We start from the raw sequence: 22,370 nt of genomic DNA, 5'->3' as shown, positions 1-22,370 counted from the left end.
TTAATTCACAATTAATGACAGGTGGACTTTACATAGAGAAATGGGCATGCTCCAATGACCCACTAATGGTTGCATCATGTCACCTTTGGTCAGAGAAACTGTTTCTCTCCCCAGAACACCCCAGATTTAGGCAATTTAAACAACAGGGTTTGTCTCTACTCCAGTTTGATTGAATGAAACTCACTTTAGACCAGAAATTCCTTGTAGGGTTGAGTGGAGTGCAATAGAGGAGATAGCTCAATTCAGAGACTGAGGTCATGAAAGGAAGATAGAGAAAAGGGCAATCTCAGAATCTCCCCAAAGCATGAGTTATCAGTAGTCATGTTTTTCATATTCATACTGTAGATGAACTCAGTCACAGCAAAAGTCCAGAATTATTTCACAACAGAACCAGGTGGTCCCTGAACTCAGACAAGTACCTGCAAGATTGATGTCCTGGTCATAAAGCCCTGATATGAATCAAATTTGTCTCATTGTTGCTATTACCCCTCATTTTCAGTTCACTATTCACCACTACTATTTATGTATAGAGATTTGACCTCAGGAAAGGGGGTTTTCCTTCTAGAGGAAGCTCCAGCACAAATGACGAGTTTCCCTGCTCCAATGCAATTAAAAAAAACCTTTTTTGATGTTGACCCCTATGGGTTTTATTTTTTAATTTTGTTGCTTTTTTATTTCATTTCTTAGAATTATCATTCATTGGGATGATCTGTGTGTTTTGGTGTTTTTAGAGTTCAGAGCTATTGCATAACCTCTGGGACTTTTTGATCATTTATTTTCAGATTTTACAATTAAATGACTGAACGGGAGGTACTGTCACTTGGTTTAGGTGGTTGATCAACATAGGAGAAGTCCCCAGCACTTGCACCCTATCTGAGACAAATCTGTCATCTTTTAATCCTGTTTTCTTGGAAAAGACACTGGAATGGTTGATCATTTCCTTCTCAGCTCATTTACAGATGAAGAAACTGAGGGAAAGAGAGAAGAATGTCTGAAGCCAGATTTGAACTCAAGAAGTTGAATCTTCTGACACCAGGTCCTGGTGCGTTACATACTATGCCCCCCCCCACCAGGTGCCAAAGGTAAAGGTACAAACTAAACTATTAGGATTGAGACTATGACCTGAAGCTACCTGAATAAAAGGTGGAGGCAATTTCAAAACAAAAATTTGAACTTTAGTTTCTCTGGAATGTAGACAAAGAATGAAGGTAACAAGGGTAAGAAGAGTATGTTCCTTATGACAGTTTGTTTGACTGAGTCTTAAAAGAATTAAAAGCAAGTTTTAATTTTACAGTTATTATTGGGGAGACAGTAACTGACTGGATGACATTAGGGGAACACACTAGGTAGGAACTCATAGACTAGGGTACTAGAGAAGTAGGTGTTGGTCCTTCCTTTTTTTTTTCATTTTTAATTCAGGTCTTTTTTTAAAAGAACAATACAGATTCTGTATCTGTGGCTCCAGTTACATACCAGTAATCCAAATTAGCTTCAAGTTGCACATGCAGAATGAAAGGGTGAATGAGTGAAGGAGATCAGAGAGTAAAGGGTCTGGAGAAGGGGAAAAAGGAAGGAGAAGACCAAAGAGTTGAACACCAAAGCAACCTTTTCGATACTACCTTCAATGCCAAGTTGCTTTGAGGGTAGGTCAAAATCCCCAAGGATGAGTAGCCACCAATTGTTGGGTTGTTGATTAGCAACATTTCAGCACAGTTTAGAAACATTTTATACAACAAAACCACTACAGTGTCAAGCTAAACAACCAATTCATTTTAAAGATTGGTATAAAATTCAACTTAATTATAAATTGGAAAACTACCACCACATAAGCCCTATAAGGTAATAAATCTCTCTCCTAGACTTTTGCTTCACCTCAAAGTCTAATGGCATTCCAAACCCCATTTCTAATGGTTATCTTTCCATATCTGGCATGGAAACAATATAGGGAATGCTGAAAAAATCTTTATACGATCCTGTTAGTGTCTTAAAGAATCTAAAAGTTGGGACCAGTAAAATCCACAGAAATTCACTCTTGTCAACAAAAAACTTTGAAAACTACTTTAAAAAAACTCAACAAACCAATAAGACAGGAACCTAACCTAAATTCTAAGGATAAATGTAAAAGTCAGTGACACTGAGAAATTTTATTTTTTTGTGGGGGAAGGATGGGGAGGAGTGGTGGTCAGAGACAGATTCTCTTGTTGGCTCTGATGTCTCTCTCCATTGTTTCCATCTTCCCCATCTTGTAGTGTTTCTTGATTCTGTCCTTCACCAACATCCTGCAACTGAAGTTCATATGTTATCACGTAAAAACTATATGATAAATATCCAGTCCTTATAGCTTTCTTCCTTCACCAGATTCAGTTCTGAAACTGCATCACCAAAAGGTGCTTTTGCAACCTGCAGGCAAGATCAGGGGGAAGAAGTTCATAGAACACAGAGAAATTGAGAGCTAGACCTAAGCAGATGGGGGCATAGGTGGAAATTCTGTCATTGCAACATCACTAGCAGCTTTAGAAACCACCAAATGCTTTTCTCGGCTTCCTTCCTGTCATTTCCTGTGGCAAATTCAGCTAGATTCCTGCGGTAGTCCCCTTTCAAGGTACAGGTTGAAAATTTCTATCTTTTGTCTGTTTCACTAAGAGATTTTGTTAAAATCAAAATATCTTAGGCAACACAAATTCCTTCCAAGAATGGGATGGTCTGTGTATGGATTTAAGTGTTTTTAGAGTTTAGAGCTATTGTATAACTTCTGGGACTTTTTGATCATTTATTTTCAGATTTTACAATTAAATGACTGAACAGGAGGTACTGTCACTTGGTTAGATGCTTCTAAAGAAGCTCTAGTAAATAGCTGAATACAGCTTTTACTCTGAAACTTAAGGAAATCCTATTCACAACATGGATACTTTGAAGCATAATTATGAATTATAAATCTGTCAGCTATTCCTTTTTATAAAAAATTCTCTTAGGAGCCCAAAATTCCATTTCTCCCACATGCAATTTGAGAAACTCAAGAATAATAATGTAAAAATGCTAAATGCAACCATATTGTACTTCTTTCTAATTCATAATAATGATTATTTAATAAATATATATTTTGGGGGGCAGCTAGGTGGTGTAATGGATAGAGCACCGACCCTGGAGTAAGGAGGACTTGAGTTCAGATTCGGCCTCAAACACTTAAAATTACCTAGCTGTGTGGCCTTGGGCAAGCCACATAACCCCATTGCCTTGCAAAAATCAAAAACAACAAAAAAAAGACCCCACCTTAAATAAATAAATAAATGTAGGTTTTATATAAACGTTAATTTTAGATAGTATTCCATCTAGAACCTTTCAGGGAGGATAGAGTCTCTGGTACATCAGTTCAGTCAAATATGAGACATTTATATCCTTTTAATTTGAAGAATATTGGAAAATTATGAGATCTTAGAGAGCAGGAAGTGACCAGAAAGGAAGATAAATGAGGTGTCTAAAGAGAACTGTTAAGACTCATGAAATGCTACATCCTCAGAAGAGAATATAGAAAATGAGAAGGAACTGAAGTGATGCGAACAAAACAATTTTTACGAGTTGCCTCATTCCAGTTGTACCTTGAGTTTTCTCCATTTTCCTTTCATCATAGCATACATTATGCATGCATAATGTTACATCCACAAAAGCAGCTCTAGGTATCAAGAAACTGTTGCTAGACAGTATTGTTTTCTGGCATATAAAATTCTCAATATTGACTGGTGATACTAATAAGAGTATGCTTTTAGTAATCACAACTTTTTATAAAATGTTTACAGACATGTTGCGCAATAAGGCTGATAGATCAATAGAGCTGATAAATCTCTCACTCTTCTTGGCAATTCTGTCATTCCATGGAGAGCAGTATGTGTTTATTTTTCATATGTTGGGCATATTTGAATCTAAGACTGAATAAAGATACAAATTCAATACATCAGCCTTCTATGTCTACAAATCAAAATAAAGCAGTCTTTGAAAATGAACTAACAATTTCATATATCTTTGTTAAGGGTATATTGCTGGGCAGAGCCAAGATGGCGACAAGAAGGGATCGAGTCTTAGGAGCTCTCTGAAACAGAAGCAGCTGGAGCCTGTAAGCAGGAGTCCCCAGGGCATGAGCCCATTGAGCTGAGGGAGGGGAGTGAAGAGAGACTGCAGAGCTCTGTCCTCTGCCTCTGGAACAGGACTCTGGGGCTCTGACCATATTCAGATCCTGAGCCCAGTCTAGGCCCCCCAATAGAATAGCAGGGCCCCTCCACCTCAGCCCCGTGGCAGAGGGAGGTGCTTATGGTCATTCAAAGACCAGGAGAGAGGACAGAGCCTCACACACTGAGACCCTTGTGGGAGTGTCCCAAAAGCTCAGGAAGCACCCCAAACCAGGCCCAGTCTGGGAAAATGAGCAAGCAAAGAAACAAAAGGAAGAACATTGAGAAATATTTTGCAAATGTGCCCAAGAAGGATCAAAATATGCAGTCTGAAGATGAGGAAGCACAAGCTCCTGCATCTAAAACTCCAAGAAAAACAGAAATTGGGCTCAGGCTATGACAGAGCTCAAAAAAGACTTTGAAAATCAAATGAGGGAGTTGGAAGAAAAACTGGGAAAAGAAAGGAGAGAGATGCAGGAAAAACATGAAAATGAAGTCAGCAGCTTAGTCAAGGAAATCCAAAAAAATGCTGAAGAAAATAGCATGCTAAAAACCAGCTTAGGTCAAATGGATAAAACAGTTCAAAAAGTTATTGAGGATAAGAATGCTTTAAAAAGCAAAATTGGCCAGATGGAAAAAGAGATAAGAAAACTCTCTGAGGAGAACAAATCCTTCAGACAAAGAATAGAATTCAGGGAGATTGATGAATTTACCAGAAATCAGGAATCAATACTTCAAAACCAAAAAAATGAAAAATTAGAAGAAAATGTGAAATATCTCATTGAAAAAACAACTGATATGGAAAACAGACTTCGTGGCTCCAGGGCTGGTGCCTTGTCCATTGTGCCACCTGGCCATACCTACAATTATTACTATTATTTTTTTTATTTTAATTTTTTTCTCTCCCCTTTACTTTTTTCACCCAAGCAAGTCTATCTATATTCGTGGGGGAGGAGGGGTATTTTGTTTACTTGTAAACAAGAATATTTTATTAATGTAAAAAAACATTTGTACAAAATTAAAATTAAAAATAAATTAAAAAAACAAAAGAGAATATTGCTTAGGGTGGCTAGGTGGTGCAGTGGATAAAGCACCAGCCCTGGAGTCAAGAGTACCTGAGTTCAAATACCACCTCAAACACTTAATAATTACCTAGCTGTGGGGCCTTGGGCAAGCCACTTAATCCCAATGCCTTGCAAAAACCTAAAAATAAATAAATAAAAAGGAGTATATTTTGTTCTTTATTGCCTACATTTCTCAAATAGAATGTAGATGGTGAACCCCTTGGGAAGGTCCCTTTGTCTTAATATGTGGGGGAAGTATTGCTTGTTGTTTATTGTCATTGATTTGTAGACTATATTATTAGGGAAAACTATTAATCTGAGCATGAACCTTTTTTTGGGAAATGATGAAAAGAAGCAATCCCATGTATCTTCTCTTTGCTAATTCTAGAGAGATTGGTTCATCAAAGAACGGGGTAAACTAAAGAAAAACCCAGATCTATATCTTATGTGTAACTCTTTTAGGTGGTTTTTATGAATCTTAAGAAAGATGGACTAAGTCAAAGGTAAGAGCTGCTTACCATCCTCTAGAAACAAAAGGAGATTTTTCCTATTGGACTAGTGATTTCAATATAAAATCCGTTTTCCATTCTTTATAAGGTTAATGGAATATAATACATTGCATTTGATATTTTGTTAGACTAAGTCCTTTCCAATAAGCTGAGGATTCTTTTTGATAAATTAAAGTCATAAGGTTTTTTTGTGGATAAGAACATCATAAATTTAGCAAACCCCTCCTTCTCTCTCTCCATCTCTGTCTCTGTCTCTCTCTCTGTCTCTGACTCTTCCTCCCCCCTCTGTCTCTCTGTCTCTGTCTCTGTCTCTGTGTGTGTGTCTTTCTCTCATATATATATATATATATATATATATATATATATATATATATACACTTGATCACAACTCTCTTGGTCTGCACTCTAGCCTTTATCTGGGAAAATCCCCTGTTCCCTTGAGATATCAATACTGTTTCTCAGGCCCCTTTTGGACTGGAAATAATATTGCTCAAGGTCCCTGATCCCTTGGATCAGAAGTGCTGCTGTCCTTTAGGAACTCCACTTCTTTTTGACTTTCCCAGTCCTTGAAAACCCAGAAGCGAGTTTATGCAATGGAATTGTCAGACCATTGTACTTGAGGTTCCAATTTCTCCTCACCAAAAGTGCTCTCTGCTCCTGAACTCAGATCCAGAAGTGGGTTTGCCAACAGTATCTCATCCTGGGTTCTATACAAGCACAAGGATCCTCTATGATCTCTTTCTGAACAATTCTTCCCATCTTCAGCTTGAGAATTCCCAATCCCATTCCTGCTTCTAACTGTCACAACCTAGTCCCACTAGTAATGATTCATCTGTGTAGACTCTGGTTCAGTTTCTTCCCCCATGTCACAGATGTCTCTTTCTGATTTTCTATGAGTATCCAGTCTTTTGCCTCTTCTGGGTCACATCATCCAACAAAATTTTTTCTAGGACTACATAGAGAATTTATATGCAGTTTCATAATTGCCACTTTTAAGAATGATGATATATGATTCTTCTTCCCCACACCAAACTCCCTTAATACTCTTTATGAACAAATAATCAACTTTATTCATTTATTCATTAAGAAAGTAAAATAAAACATCCAAAACATTGATTATATGACTTGATATAATAGAGGAGTTGAATAAGGGTAGTAATTGTCTAACTTTCAAAGAAATGGTATCACAAAATTTTTAAAGAGAATATTCTTTGTATCTATGTCTTGTAGGTCCAGAAAGTCAAAATAGATTAATTTGAGTTCAGTCTCAAGCATTTGTTGATATTCTCAAATTATTTTTTATTTTTTCTTCTTTCTGTTTAATGCTGCCAATTATCTGCCAGATACTCTTCTGGCTCAAAACCAATTTTATATGCAACTGAGAGTAGATTTCTTTCCTCACACCCATCAACAACACATCCATTCTTCTTCCTTCATTGATTCCCCTGTTTCTTCATATTGCTTGGCCTGCTTGGCCAATTTCATCAGGAAACCAGATCTTCCCAATAGTCCACAGTGACAGCAGCCCCACAGCAGGGTCCTTCATATCCAGAGGACCAATGACTAATAACTGTCTCATTCATACATGCTCTGGCTGAGTCAAAGTCCAGTAGGAAGACAAACATCAGGAGGATGGTGCTTCAGCCACTTCATGGACATTGTTCTCATCAGCCTGTTCTGCCTTCCCATGCTTGTGACATGCTAGCCATCCCCTACTCACCAACAGGTTTGAGGCTTAGCCCACGGCCATGAAGGTTTTTCCAGGTGAGGTCACAGTGGACACTATGGCTTCTTAAAGCCACAGGTGAGAGCTGACAGACAGGTAAAGCCCAAAGGGAGATGAGCAGCCCTGAAAAGGGTTCAGTAGCCCTCTCACCAAGAGGGTCCTCCCCCAACACCCCATACACTTCATTAGAATATGAATGTCCCTGTTCTAGAGACCTTACCAGTCAGTGTGAGAATGGGTTCAGAGTCTTCAGTTAACAGAAGGCAGTGGCCTAGGCAGTCCTGATAATGAGCTACAGCTAGCTAGGTTACTAGGAAAACATCAGGAGAGACCCCACTAAGCTCTAAGGCAGTGGCTGCCCAAGCAGCCCACCCAGCAGCCCCTTAGTCTATGTTTTGGCTTTAACCCCATGACTACCAGAACATAGGTATCCCAGTCTGCTTGATTAGGGACTGAACCCTGTTTAAAGAGGCAGAGCTGGGGGCAGGGAGCACATTGAGGGCAGGATCTAGTTTGGGGACCAGGGTCAGATTCATAGGGGCACAGTGAGATCAACATTTCCTAAGTGGGGTGAGGGACTGTGAGACTGACCAATAAGGCTTCCCTGAAGATCTTTCTTAGTCTGTAGGGCCTGAATCATCAATGAAAAAGCAAGAATTGCTCCATCCTTCTAACTCTAGAGGACGCTCCAAGCCCCCACAAACATACACTGCCTGAGGTCATCAATCAAGAAACAACCACAGAGAGGAAGGAGAAGAGAACCTACCAAGAACCTGGCAAACTCAGGGCAGAGCCAGCCCTGGTCATCTCCGGTGCCTCCAGCTGTCCTGGTCAGCCTCAGTCCTCTTTTCATCAGCCCCTGGGATCACCATGACACCCACCCTCTGTGCCCTGCTATATCTTGGTGAGTCCTAAGAATCCCCATATAAAAGTCCATTCCCCCACCTCCATGATAATGAGAAAGAAGCTCTTCTGCAGAGAAGGGGAGCAACAAGTCTGGGGTCACCCAGCAAGGTGTGGATGGAGAAGGAGAAGCTGGACCTCTTAGAGGGGTTTTTTTGGTATCCAACCCTTTCCTTCTCATTGTCCTAAGCCCAGGTTCTGGTCCCCTTTTTTCCTTCTTCTGGGGTGTTTGGTGGGAAGTAATCAGGGTCTTCTCCAGCAGGACTGTGTCTGGGTCAGAGGATAAGGACACATACAGGTGAGTCCTTCCCCCCACAATCCCCCTGCCCAGAGCAGAAAGTGGCCCCCAAGGGATGGGGAGAGGTCTGGGCTGGAGTGACAAGGTTAAAGTGAGGGGACCCAGGATGGGGTGAACAGAGAAGGGGGATCCCCTGGAACTGACAGCTCTTGTTCCCTTCCAGACAGACTCCCCAAACCTTTCCTCAGGGTAGACAAGGGCCATTTGGGACCTGAAGGAAGAAGTGTGACCTTCAGGTGCCAGGGACCATGGTGGACTGTAGTGTACCGGCTGGAGAAAGATCTAGAGTCTGAAACAATAAAGATCATGGATGTGGAATCATCAGGAGAGGGCCAGTTTCTGATTGAAAATGTGACAGTGAAGGATGCTGGGACCTACTCCTGCCTCTATGAACACTCATCTGGCTGGTCAGAGCACAGTAACCCCCTACAGCTGTTGGTCACAGGTTAGGACCCCACCCCACCCCCAAGTCCCCCAGGCAGTACTGGTTCAGGGACCCAGAACCTCTGAACTCCCCAACCCAGCCCCAGCCCAGCCCCAGCCCAGCCCCAGCCTCCCTCTGACTCTGCCTCTGCTCTCCCTCTGGGGCTGAGGTGGGGGAGAGGAAATCAGCATTTATGCGATTCTCACAAGAAATCTGCCAGGTTGGTTCTATTGTGATTCCCCATTGTACGATTGAAGAAACTAAGGCAAACAAAGAGGATCATGAGAGCTGAGAAGTGTCTGAGGCTGGTTTTGAACTCAGCTCTTCCTTACTCCAGGCCCAGGGCTCAGGCCTCTGCCCCACCAGCTGCCTCAGTCAGAACCATCTTGGGGTCAGAGAGGAGGCAGGAGGCTCAGCTGGGTCTGAGAAGACCAGACAGAGCCCGGGCACCTGAGGAGGAGGCCCAGGGAGGGTGAGGCATCTCCCCCTCCCAGTCCTGACCCTCCTAGAGCCAGGAGAGGGAGGGAAGGCGAACCTGTTGCTTCTCTGTCCCTCCCCCAGCTCAGGCCTAGGCACAGGGAAGGGTGGGGCGTCTCCTCTAGGTATCCCCAGGGTCCCTGTACAGCAAGATTAGGAGATGAAGATGAGAGTGAACCAGGAATCACAATTGAAGTTCTTACTCTCCTTCCTCCCCTCCCATCCCCATGCCAGGAATCCCTCCCCCAGGGTCTACTTGGGGGAGCTGCAAAGATGAGCCTTTACTGTGCCCCTCCCTCCTGAGAGAGATTCTGTGACAGGATCAGGAATAGGGGCTCCCAGCCTAGGACCAGGGAGGGAGTTACCTGTCCCTGCCCTTTCTCTCTCACACACATATAAACACACACACACACACACACACACACACACACACACACACACACACACACTGCCCCTCTCCTCTCTTACTGTTATCTTTCATTCTCCTTCCCCCTTCCTTCTTTCTCCCTCTCTCTCTTTTCCCCCTTCCCACACACTCATTCCCTTTTCCATTTTTCCCCAGAACTATTCAAGGTCTTTCCTGACCCCCAAAGCTGGGCTATTTCTACTTTTAAGGAGATGAGCAAAACCTCCACCCCACCCCCCAGCCTCTGCCATGCCTGCCTCCAGGCTAGTCCAGACCAGTCCTCCCACCACTCAGAAATGCCCACACACTCTGAAAGAGGTGGGCCATTGTCCTAACTCCAGGCTCTCCTCCTCCCCCAGGCCTACATGACCCCCCCTCCCTATCAGCCCTGCCCAGCTCCCAGGTGGCCTCAGGACAGCAGGTGACCCTCCAGTGTCACTCAGAGAGATGGTATGAGAGATTTGCTCTGTACAAGGATGGAGAAGAGATCAGCTACAGCCTGGCCCAGCCCCATGGAAGGGAGGTTCAGACCAACTTCTCCATCCAGGCTGTCACCCCTGCCCATGGAGGGACTTATCGATGCTACAGCTTTGACAGTAACAAGCCTTATTGGTGGTCAGCCCCCAGTTCCCCACTGGTGCTCAGGGTCAAAGGTGAGAGAGCCCCAGCCCTCCCAGTTGTCCCAGCCTCCTAAGCTTCCTCACTGGCCCTGGTACCCACACTGCCAGCTCAGGGCCCTGCCCCAGGGGACTCCAGGGATCAAGAAGACTTGGGGGGGGTGAGGAGACTCAGAGAGAGGGGATGGGGGCTCTGGGCAGTAGGTCCTGCTCAGAAAATGCAAACAGTGGACCTGTCCTACCTGGCCCCTCTAGATGCCCTCACCTTCTGGGCCCTGATCAGTGATGTTGGTTCCATATACAATGTGTCTCCTAGGTCCCAGGAAACTGAGTTGAGGAGGTGGGAGGGGGAGCCAATGGGAAGGGGAAGTCCTTAAGTACCACCCAGCCTTCCTCCTTCTCCTCTCCTAGTTCCCAGCACCTCACCTTCACCAAAGGCCTGGGAATCCCAAAACTCTGACACCCTTCCAACACAGGGAGTAACCAGTGACCTCAAGAAGGGTGAGGGTTTCTCTCTCTCTCTCTCTCTCTCTCTCTCTCTCTCTCTCTCTCTCTCTCCTCATACTAGTGCTCCCTGAGTACCAGCTATGTCTCCCCTCACACTGCTTCCTCCATCTCCATCTCCTGGCCCTTGTCCCAGTTGTGCCCCCTGCCTGTAATAACTTCATTTCTCCCCTTCTGGGAAGAGATTATCTTTTCCCTCCTCCCCCTATTCCCAGGACCTCCCCTCAGAGATCTTCTGCCCTCTGCTCTGGGGGTCTCTTGTCCACTCCTGTGAATCCCCAGGTCTTCTCCAATGTGAATATGAGCTCCCTGAGGGCAGGGATCATTCTTCAGTGTTTGTTGATGCCAATATTAACAATAACCATTATATATAAAGTCCTTAAATGGTTCACAATTAGAATCTCACTAGATTCTCACCATAACTTGGGGTGGGGCAGCTGCCATTATAAGTCCCTATGTTCCAGATGGGGAAACTGAGGCAGAGAGAGGGGAGGGGACACACCCAAGATCACACAGAAAGCAAGTGTCTGGGGTGGGACCTGAACTCAGCTCTTCCTCACCACAAGATCCATACTCTTTCCATTCCACCATTTGCTGCCAAATTGTCAGAAGATGAAGAATGAGGAGGAGGAGAAGAAGTGAGGGCAAAGACAAGGTTCCAGGAAAGATGCCTGGGGCTGACTCAGGGTCCTGGAGAGGAAACACTGAGGGGAAGGAGGATGGGGGAATGCTGCCTAAACGCATTCCTCGGGCTTCTTTCTCCAGGTCCCGCCAGCCCTCACCCCCATACCCAGGCTCCCAGCTAGGGAGTAACCAGAACCTCTAACCTGAGGGCCAGGAGCTATTCTGGGCTGGGGTTGAGAAGCCTGGGAGGGGAAGCAGAAGAATCTGGGCTTCCATTGATAGGGACCTGAGATCAGGGAGGTCTTAACTATCCTAGATACTGCTTGCCAAGATTACACCGTGAGCAACATCATCTGCCTCAGCCTGGCAGGGCTAGTGCTCATCATCTTGGGGGTCCTGCTGGCTGAAGCCTGGCATAGCTGGAGGAGACTCTGAGAAGAAGCTGCAGCTGTCTCTAATAAATAGAGACAGAACTGGGGTTCACTGAATGGGTGCAACCCAAAGACTCATTGAAACATTGAGTTCTTCCCAATTCCAAACAGAGGGATGGCCCTGCCTTCCCTGAACTCTGACTCTGACCCAAGTTTGATGGGGTCACAAATTAATGAGCTCCTCCCCAACATTCAGATCTACTCTGTGCCCTTCCTGGTTTAGAAATGAGAATTCTATATGGCCCAAAGGGCAACAAAAATGTGCAATACCATCCAGCAATACCACTACTGGGTCTATAGCCTGAAGAGATGATGAAAAAGGGTAAAAACATCACTTGTACAAAAATATTCATAGCAGCCCTGTTTGTGGTGGCAAAGAATTGGAAATCAAGTGAATGTCCATCAATTGGAGAATGGCTGAACAATGTGCTATATGTATGTCATGGAACACTATAGTTCTATTAGAACCCAGGAGGGAATTCAGGGAAGCCTGGAAGGATTTGCATGAACTAATGCTGAGCAAGATGAGCAGAACCAGAAAAACACTGTGAACCCTAACAGCAACATGGGGGTGATGATCAACCTTGATGGACTCGCTCATTCCATCAGTGCAACAATCAGGGACAATTTGGGGCTGTCTGCGATGGAAAATCTCATCTGTATCCTGAGAAAGAACTGTGGAGTTTGAACAAAAACCAAGGACTATTACCTTTAAATTAGAAAAAAAAGTTATCTTATTATGTAATGTTGCTATCTCTTATACTTGGAGAATGGCTGAATGGCAATCATATCCTTCCTTAAGGATATGATTTCTCTCTCATCACATTCAACTGAGATCAGCATATACCATGGAAGCAATGAAAAAGACTAACAGACTGCCTTCAGCAGGGCTGGGGAGAGGGAAACAAGAATAGGGGGAAAATTGTAAAACTCAAATAAAATCTTTCTAAAAACAAAAAGAACTGGGAATTTCAGCTATGATTTAATTACTGACTCTGTTGCCTCTCCCTCAGCCCCATGTCTTTCTGTTGTCCCTGCTTCTGCCAAGGTCTTTGGTGACCTCTGGTTGCCCATTCCCAGTATCTACTCCTCGGACCTGGTTAAGATCATCCCTGTCCTTTAACTTTATGTGAAGATCTGCCTAGAGACTTCATTGCCTGTTATCAGCACCTAGGGTCTTCTTAGACCCAAAAAGCCCTCCATTTATTATTCAATCATAAGTTCTAATAGCCCCTTGTGGTACCAACTTCCAACATCCAGAGTTCACCCTGATAGATACAATCACCCATTGAGATTTTTTTTTCTTTTTCCTTCTCTCCCTATATAAATGAGAATCTATCAGCTCCCATTTTGCTGGAGAACATTGCCTCTCTAGCCCACTGTATCTTTCAGCGAAAGCCTCCTTTGGCTAGGAGATAGACTAAAATATTTTGTGAGTTCTTTCTCCCATCTCCTGTGCCGGTTCTTCATCAAGATGATAATGGTCAAGTACTCTTCCAAGTCTCCCCCTCTTCCCTTTTGCTACTAAGGGCGCTAACACAGTTACTGCTGTGATTCCCACCCCCCCACCCCATACACACACTAATACTCTCCTGAATTCAGACCCTTCCCACATTGCCAGCAGGGATGATCATTGACCACATCTGCCAATAATGGAAGAGGGAAAATGCAACTGCAAAAGACCAAAGCATCACATCTCAGGACTCATAGAAACCTATATGCTGGAGGATTTCCCCTATCAGTGGATATTAGAGTGTGTGTGTGTGTATGTGTGTGTGTAAGTAAGTAAGTAGAAAAGATGGTGGGAGCAATTCATATGGGCTTCCTTCTATGGCCATTGGTCATCATGGTACTGGGACCTACACCAGCTTCACTGCTTTCTTTTCCTCCACCTCCTCTCCCAAATCAGACCCCACACATCCCAGGATAACCTTCCCCTGAGATGACAGGGCCTATTAACCCCTCTCTGCTACTAAGCTTTCCTCATCTCTAGTCCTGAGAATGTAGACACTGCTTCCCAAGGTAGACCAGAAGACCTTTGCTCCTTCTGAGGCTACCAAAGGAGTCAACCTTCCTTTGGAAATGTCAATGAGTTAAAGTTGCTTCCTTGAGAACACACCCATTTATAGTCCCTTTAACATTTCATAGTGTTCATTTGAGGCTCTAGTTCTCAGATACTAAAAATTCAAAGAGGGTCTTAGGTCTCATTTGTCATGGATAGGGTCAGTTTTGCTTTACTACACTGAATAAAACCATGTTTATTTTTTAATGATTTTGTCCTTGCCAACAACAAATCAGTCCATTATCTGTAACATATCTATATCTATATCTATATCTATATCTATATCTATATCATCTATATCTATCTATCTCTATATCTAATCTATAGCTATAGCTATATATATATATATATATATATGTATGCACACACACATACACACACACACACATGTATATATGGCCACAGTATGAATCTTCAGAGGTTATTTTTTATCCAGGCAAAGGTCTTATTGGGATAGAAAGATGTATGCTTCAGAAAGTATTATAGGTCTACAAGTTAGATCCTTCCAGATGTGATTTCTAATCTGTAAATATTTCAGGTTTTCCTTCCCAGGAGGAGTCCTAGAATTCCTTCAATAAGGGTCAGCAAACTTTCTTAAAATGCCAGCCCCTACCCAAACTTGTGGGCTCATCTACCAGTTGATTATTAGTAGACCTAGGAACTAAGGTGACAGCTAACCCTAGACTTTATTGACAAGACCCAAATATGAAATCAGAAATAGACACTTTCACCCCCAAAATTTCCTAGCAGCTAGTTACATTTATGAGGGCAAATATTTAAGTCTGCCTTAAAAAAATACTCAGAAAATGTTGTAAATACTACTGAAGAAAATCACCTCAGTTCCTCCCACTTGCAAAACAAATCTACTTCCATTGGCAATGGCAGAAGTTAGTTAAAATAAAACAAACTGAAACAAAACAAAAAATTAGGATGCCTTGTCTTTTGCTTGCACATGTAATTTGTTAATTATACCAATCACCTCAGTTTACAAAAAGAAAAAAAGAAGAAAACTGAGGCCTTAGAGAGGCTAAGTGTCTGTCCAAGGTCATACAGTAGAAGGTGTATGGCAAGTCTGGGATTTGAAACCATATTCTCCCATTCCACGGTCAACCATAATTCTGATATACCATATGGAATAATTGCTCCCACTATAGTTTCTGCTTTCACACATACACACACACACACACACACACACACACACACACACACACACACTCAACACATACACAGCACTTAATGTTTACATATACATTTCTTTTTTACCTCAAAACATTGTAAAATCTCCCAAGACTTCACAGTTGCTACCTCTGAAGAAAGGAGAAACTGGAATATGATTTTCCAAGCTGCAAAAACCCGGGGTTACAACCTGGGCTGCTCCTGGTTCCTGATCCTACTGGCTCAAAAGGCTGGTCATTGAATGTTAGTGTGAGCCTATGAGTGAACATATATCTATAATCACAGATATGTGTAGTTGATGTAAGTATATATGTCTTAATCTGAATTTAAACTTCAAAAGAATATCTCTATATATCCTATATGTAATAAATACTTAATTATTTTATTTCATAAAAGAGGAATGAATGAGCCTCTATTCAATAGAACTTTGCTTTTAACTAAGGATTCAATCACTTGTATATTTTGCCTTTTATGCTTCCTTCTGAACTTTTTTTCAAAAGAAAGGGAAGATGGTGGAGTAGAGTAGCAAATTTTCAGTTCTCCAAATTTCCTCCACAAACCCCCCCAAAATATTGCATCAGAGTAACAGAGTAAACATGGGGAGAAATAAATATTTCTCCAAAGAGAATTTGTGAAGATCCCTGGAAAGACCTTACCCCTAGGAGAGAAGAGAGATCAAGGTTGGGTCCAGAGACAGACCTCAGAAAACAACAGCAAGAAGAATCTGAGACTTATCTGAGTATTATTCTCCATATCTAGGGCTAAGAACTTGATCACACTGATAGTTGCTAAAAAATATAATAAAACAATAAAATAAAACAAAAAATGAGCAAGCAAAGGAGAAAGAACCCAGCCATTGGTAGCCACTATGGGGTTTGAGAAAATCTGGGTCTATATTCAAAGAAAGATAATGGAGTTTAAAAAGCTACTACTCTTCCATAGTGAGAAGTGTCAAATGGTCCCAAATATAGTCCAAATACTAAAAAAATGTTTTTTTATAAAATGAATTTATTCATATAATGGGTTCTTTCTCTCTGTGTGTCTTCAAATGCTAACAGTTGATGAGCCTTAGATAAATTGAGACTATTAATGAATATAAACCCAAATTTGATTTGATTAAAATATGTCCCCTATCCAGCCTCAGACAATTAATAATTACTTAACTGTGTGGCCTTGGGCAAGCCACTTAACCCCATTGCCTTGCAAAAAAAACTTTAAAAAGTCTCCTATTAGTAATCATGAAAATTAGAACCTAAAATGAGGGATTAATATCTTAAATTTTTTTAAGTTTTTTTTTTTGCAAGGTAATGGGGTTAAGTGGTTTGCCCAAGGCCATTACAGCTAGGTAATTATTAAGTGTCTGAGGTCATATTTGAACTCAGGTTCTCCTGACTCCAGGGCAGGTGCTCTATCCACTGTACCATCTAGCCACCCCAATATCTTAAATTTTTGACCATAGATTACTGAAAATTGTAGGTCTTATAAAGTACTTGAAATAATTAAGTTTTGTAAAGAATAAAGTTAAATAATTGAAATTATTACTTAAATATTCTGCATGTTATTATTAGGTAATATAGATCCAGTATAATTAAATTTATTCTGATCTTATTTTATGTCACTCCTAATAAGATGATTTTGATATGTCAAAATTTATTGTGCTTTTTAGTTTTGATGGCACACCCTATGCCAGCCTCATGGCATTTCTATCACCGGAGTCACTCCAGGACAATGTATATCCAGTTCTGACTTTGGTAAACTGCCCTTCATTGACAGCTTTCTTTGGATGCCATACCTGTGGAGTTCTGCAACAAAGAGCTGTTCATCTTTCAAGTCTATTGGATTTCTTGTTGTCTATAAGCAAGCTCACCTTCCATCTACTGTTGCTGAGTGGAAGCATCTTTACTGAAGTTCTTGTATATTTTTTTGCTTGTGTATTTTGACCATGGGGTGGGATCCCTGCCTGTTACAGTAATTAGACCAGGGTTGGATTGGCAGACAGCTTTTAGGACCCTTTTCTAGCCCCTTCCTCACACCAAGAGGTGAGCAGGGCAGTCCAAACAGTTCTTCAGACATCTGGAGGCTGCAAGTCCCACTGAGGCTTCCAGTGAGAGGATGATTCTTTGGCCTGGGCTAACTATGTGCAGGTGGTGACTACAGCTCACAATGCATCTACACTAGCTGCTTCATCATTCGACTATTGTCACAGGACTTTGAGATAGGTAAACATAGTAAAATAGTATGGTCAATGTCTTTTTGACTTACCAATAAATTGGATTAAGGAAGACAAATTGAGGGAAGTCATCCAGAATCATCAAAATCCATGGACAAGATATGATGGTTTTTGAGAACAGTGGATGACCTTGACATCTTTAATGTCATCACCTGCTTCTGCTGTATTCATGGTCACTGAAATAAATTGCTCACATCCACTTATTTCTCTAGGGACATCATGCTTGGGCTAGACAGCCCCACCACTCCCCCAAGTCACTGATCGCTAACCCCAATCTGGTTTAGCCTGTCTGTCAAAATGGTTTACCAAGGTGTGACCACTGCCATGCTATAGCTTCTTGGAGCTACAGGTGAGAGTTGAGTGAAGGTGGACAACCAAGAGTGGAAGAGGAGCCCTGTAAAGGACTCAGTAGCCCTCATATCACAGCTGCTAGTCTTCCCTGGATATTCCTATACCAAACCTAGCACATAGTAGGCCCTTAGAATTCACTTGACTGATTTTGTAAATCTTTTCTTCTATTTGTTTCTTTATTATTTTCACAAGTTAATGTTCCTGAGTTCTGGACCTAGATCTGAATTTGACCATTTGGGGGTTTTTTTGTGGCTAGGCAATGGGGTAAGTGACTTGCCCAAGGTCACACAGGTAATTATTGTGTCTGAGGATGCATTTGAACTCAGGTGTCCTCCTGACTCCAGGGTATCCACTGTACCATCTGGCTGTCCCTTTTTAACCATTCTTGCCATTTGACAATTCCCTCTTTTGTTTGCTAGTAGGAAATAACCTATCCCAACTTCTATCTGATGTCTCCCATTTTCTCTTGGCCAGACCACAAGGTATTAGTGAGTTTTCTGATGTCCTTTCATGATGAGTGAAGGGGAGTCTGTTAGGATCCCTATTATCAGGGAAACCTAAGGTAGGTTCATATAAAAGAGGAGGGAGCCAGGCAATGGTGTTCTGGTAAATGTTTTAACAAGTAGCTTTTTCAAACTCAAAGTAAATAAAATCTTTAATTAAAAAAATAGCTGATTTTGTATAGATTTATTTGCATAGTAAGTATCTCTCCCATTAAAGTGTAAGCTCCTTGAGGGCAGGGACTGTCTTTTGAGGACAGAGCTTGGCATAAGGTGCATACTTAATAAAGATTTTTTGATTGATTGATTGATTGATTGGAAAAAACAAGTGACTTGAAAAAATGTAAGCAAAAGAAAGTGGGGGGACAAAGAAAAAGATAAAAATTGTTAAATCAATCAAAAACATCAAGTCCTGATTTCTAGTGTTTGATGATTTGCAAAGACTAGCTGCTGAAATGAAACATTTAACAAACTGTCATCACTAGTCAGATGGCTCCACACATACCTGTGTCTAAACATCATGTCTTTAATTCTATATTGTTGATCAAATAGTGGTTTCTCAGCCATTAACTGTGGTTTGTAAGTCTGAATGTTAGCCTCTGCCCTCCTCAAGATCTGCTCTCTCCAGTAATAAATCAGTATAAAACAGCCTAGTCTACCTCTAATTGCATCTCCAAGTCTGTCTTTCACTGTTGTATAAACCAACAGAGTAAAGACCATCCAAGAAGGCAGGAAACTGGTCTAATTATCTGTGTAAGTGATTGAATAAATTCTTATACTTATGACATTTTCAAAAGGGAGAAATTCCAGTGTTTTATGTCTATATCATATCTCATAACAACATAAACGGTCAAGTCAAAACAGGGGACAACAGTCCTGTTGCTAATTGGATTTTGGTCAGTTTTGACATAGAACAGACCTTATGGATGGATCAGAGAATCATAAAGTAATCAGTGACACATTTAAATACTAATGTGTCAGGGCAGCTAGGTGGTGCAGTGGACTGAGCACCTGCCCTGGAGTCAGGAGGACCTGAGTTCAAATCCGACCTCAGACACTTAATAATTACCTAGCTGTGTGGCCTTGGGCAAGTCATTTAACCCCATTTGCCTTGCAAAAACTAAAAAAAAATACTAATGTGTCACCTGATTGGTTGGTTGCCAAAATTTTATGATTCTTTGTGATATTTCTATAAATACTTTTTTCTTCTTAAGCTCAGGGTTGATATCTTGAAAGATAGCCATACATGGGTTTGGTAAGATCTTAGAGAATAAAACTTCATGGATAAACTAATTTTTTTTATTTCATTTATAGCCTAAGAAAATTAATATGGTTAAAACCTGAGGAGTTGAAAATTGATTTCTGAGTGAGCATAACTGATTCATTTTGTTCTGTATGACCCTTGCATGAATAACAGGACTAGCTGTAACAACTACTGGCTCCCTTCAGTATCAGTTCTTTTCTTCTAATTGGTACAACAACACGCAACTGGATTTTATTTTAAAAGGATTTAAGGGGCAGCTAGGTGGCACAGTGGATAGAGAATAAGTCCTGAAGTCAGGAGGACTGAGTTCAGATAAGTCTTCAGATACTTAATATTTACTTAGCTGTATGACCTTGGGCAAGTCACTTAACCTCATTGCCTTGCAAAACCCAATAATAATAATAAATAATAATAATTTTAAAAGTAAACAAAAAAGGATTTCAATAATTTCTGAAATGTCCTCTTCTATTCTGACAAGTAGTTTTCTTTGATATAATGCAGTTGGTAATACTAAGAAGGACCTATCCGTTCTCTGTAGCCTATGACTGATGATACACATTATATTCATTTAGTTCCTTGGTTTCCCTTGGCAGGTAGACTCCCAAATGTTTTATGTTGTCTACAGTTACTATGAATGGATTTTCTCTTTTTATCTCTTGTTTCTGGACTTTGTTGGTAATATAATAATGAGGATATTTGTCCTTCATTCTGAAGAAGACTCTGAGGTCAAGGAGGAGATCACAAAGCAGTGTATGGAATTTGAGGGTGTTGGGACTATGCTATTTCACCAGCCTTACTTTCTCAGAGTCATCTAAATCAGTTAAAATCAGGAAACCTCTGGCCACTCACATATAACAAAAGCTGAAGTGGAAAGTCTAGGGTGAGGGGAGGTAATCTGAAAACTCGCTCACCCCTACTTAGGGAACACCCCCCCCCCAAGACTTTTGACAAACAACCTTTCCTTCCTCAGCAAAAAAAAAAAAAGGCAATAATAATTCTTCTTAAGAATGAAAAAAGGAAAGCCAGGAGATGAATTAGGCCAGTGTGCCAATGAATCAGGATGACTAGGGATGACCTTGGATGCAAGACAATCAGGATCAAGTGACTTGTCCAAGGTCGCACAGCTAGTAAATGGCAAGTGTGTCTGTGGTTGGATTTGAATTCAGGTTCTCCTGCCTTCAGGAGCTCTATCCACTGCACCACCTAGCTGTTGGTAATATGTAGAAATGAAGATTTATATGAGTCCATTTTATATCCTGCAACTTTGTTAAAGTTGTTCATTGTTTCAAGTAAGTTTTTAGTCAATTCTCTTGGATCAGTTGAACAGGATTAAAATAAAATGGTAGAAAATATGGTAAGCCAAGAAACTTCAGTATTGAATTATTATTTAAATGCTAGGTCATGAGTCTCCTAGGAAAGTAGCTGAAAGGTATCAACAGTTTAGTCACTTTTTTATAATTCAATTTGATTTTCCAAACAATGTGGACTAAGGAAGTATGTTGTAATGATACAACACTAAGTTTAGTCAGGAAGATGATTCAGATCCTGCCTTAGATGTTCTCCAGTGGTGCAACACTGGGTAAGGAACAACCTCTCTGTGCCACAGTTTACTCCTCTCTAAAATGAGGAAGCTGGTCTCAGTGACTTCATGGTTTCTTCCAACTCTACATTTCTGTTCCTATGAAAAGTGTGTTCGTATGTCTCTTTCCACAACCTTTACCAGAGTTCTTGGAAGGGACATCTGAAACAATAATACAGACTATTTTTAGTAATTAAAAACAGAAAGCTTGAAAACTAGAACAGATCAGGTACATAAGATATAAAAGAAAGAAAATCTGAGAAGAGTGAAAGCAACAAGCTCATCTACCCCCCCCCCAATAACTTAAAACAAATGGATCTAACACATAAGAACAAGAGACAACAATCTCAGTGAATCATTTTTCCAGGCTTGAATAGCTTTAGGAAGAGGTAAAGAGGGGTGTGGACAATGGAATTGGCCTTGGCTAGTGGCTTTGGTGGTGATAGGGAAGAGGCAAAAGAATTGTAGAGGTAAGAGAGCTGTGCATCTGGTGGAAAGGGCCCAGGAGCAGGAGACCTCTGACAGCCACAGCCGGACTCATTATAATTTATCTCAAACATAATGACGGCGTTTTGGTCTTCTTCAATCACAAAGGACAAGAACCAACCCTTTGTCCAGGTTGGAGAAGTTCAAAATTGTGAGGAACCAGGGGCTCTACATGTGGAAAAGCCAAAGCATGGATCAAGAGGGCAGTGATCATATCATACACTGAATCACACCACTGCTTTTGTACACTTATTTATTTTCCAGCTAGATGTAAAGATGGTTTAAAACATTCATTTCTGTAATGGCTTTTTCTCTCCACCCTCCATTCCACCTACACTAAGATCGCAAGGAATTGGATATAGGTTATTTACAATCGTGTTACAAAATTCCACATCAGTCATGCTGCGAAAGAAGATTAAGAACAAAAGAGAAAAACCACAAGAAAGAAAAAAGCAAAAAGGAAATTTATAAAAGTGAAAATTGTCTGCTTTGATCTGCTGTTAGACTCCATAATTCTTTCACTGGATGGGAATGGCATTTTCCATGGCAAGTCCTTTAGAAGGGTCCCTCATCACTCTG

The 22,370-nt window shown here is 41.4% G+C and overlaps 2 protein-coding genes across 2 annotated transcripts in view; one reads left to right on the top strand and one right to left on the bottom strand.

Annotated features, from left to right (window-relative positions):
- LOC141509174 (uncharacterized) overlaps window positions 1-22,370 on the bottom strand; it is a 1,085,709-nt gene that overhangs the window by 985,430 nt on the left and 77,909 nt on the right. The window lies entirely within an intron of this gene.
- Window positions 7,798-10,661, top strand: LOC141510266 (platelet glycoprotein VI-like). Its single transcript, XM_074220244.1, has 4 exons — window positions 7,798-8,363; window positions 8,625-8,660; window positions 8,824-9,105; window positions 10,327-10,661. The coding sequence occupies exons 1-4, from the start codon at window positions 8,330-8,332 to the stop codon at window positions 10,659-10,661; spliced, it is 687 nt and encodes a 228-aa protein (XP_074076345.1). The 5' UTR covers window positions 7,798-8,329.

This window comes from Macrotis lagotis, chromosome 1 (assembly GCF_037893015.1).
Source record: "Macrotis lagotis isolate mMagLag1 chromosome 1, bilby.v1.9.chrom.fasta, whole genome shotgun sequence".
Classification (NCBI taxonomy): Eukaryota; Metazoa; Chordata; class Mammalia; order Peramelemorphia; family Peramelidae; genus Macrotis; species Macrotis lagotis.
Note: the sequence above shows the minus strand (reverse complement) of the source record. Positions and strands in the feature narration are given on the sequence as shown.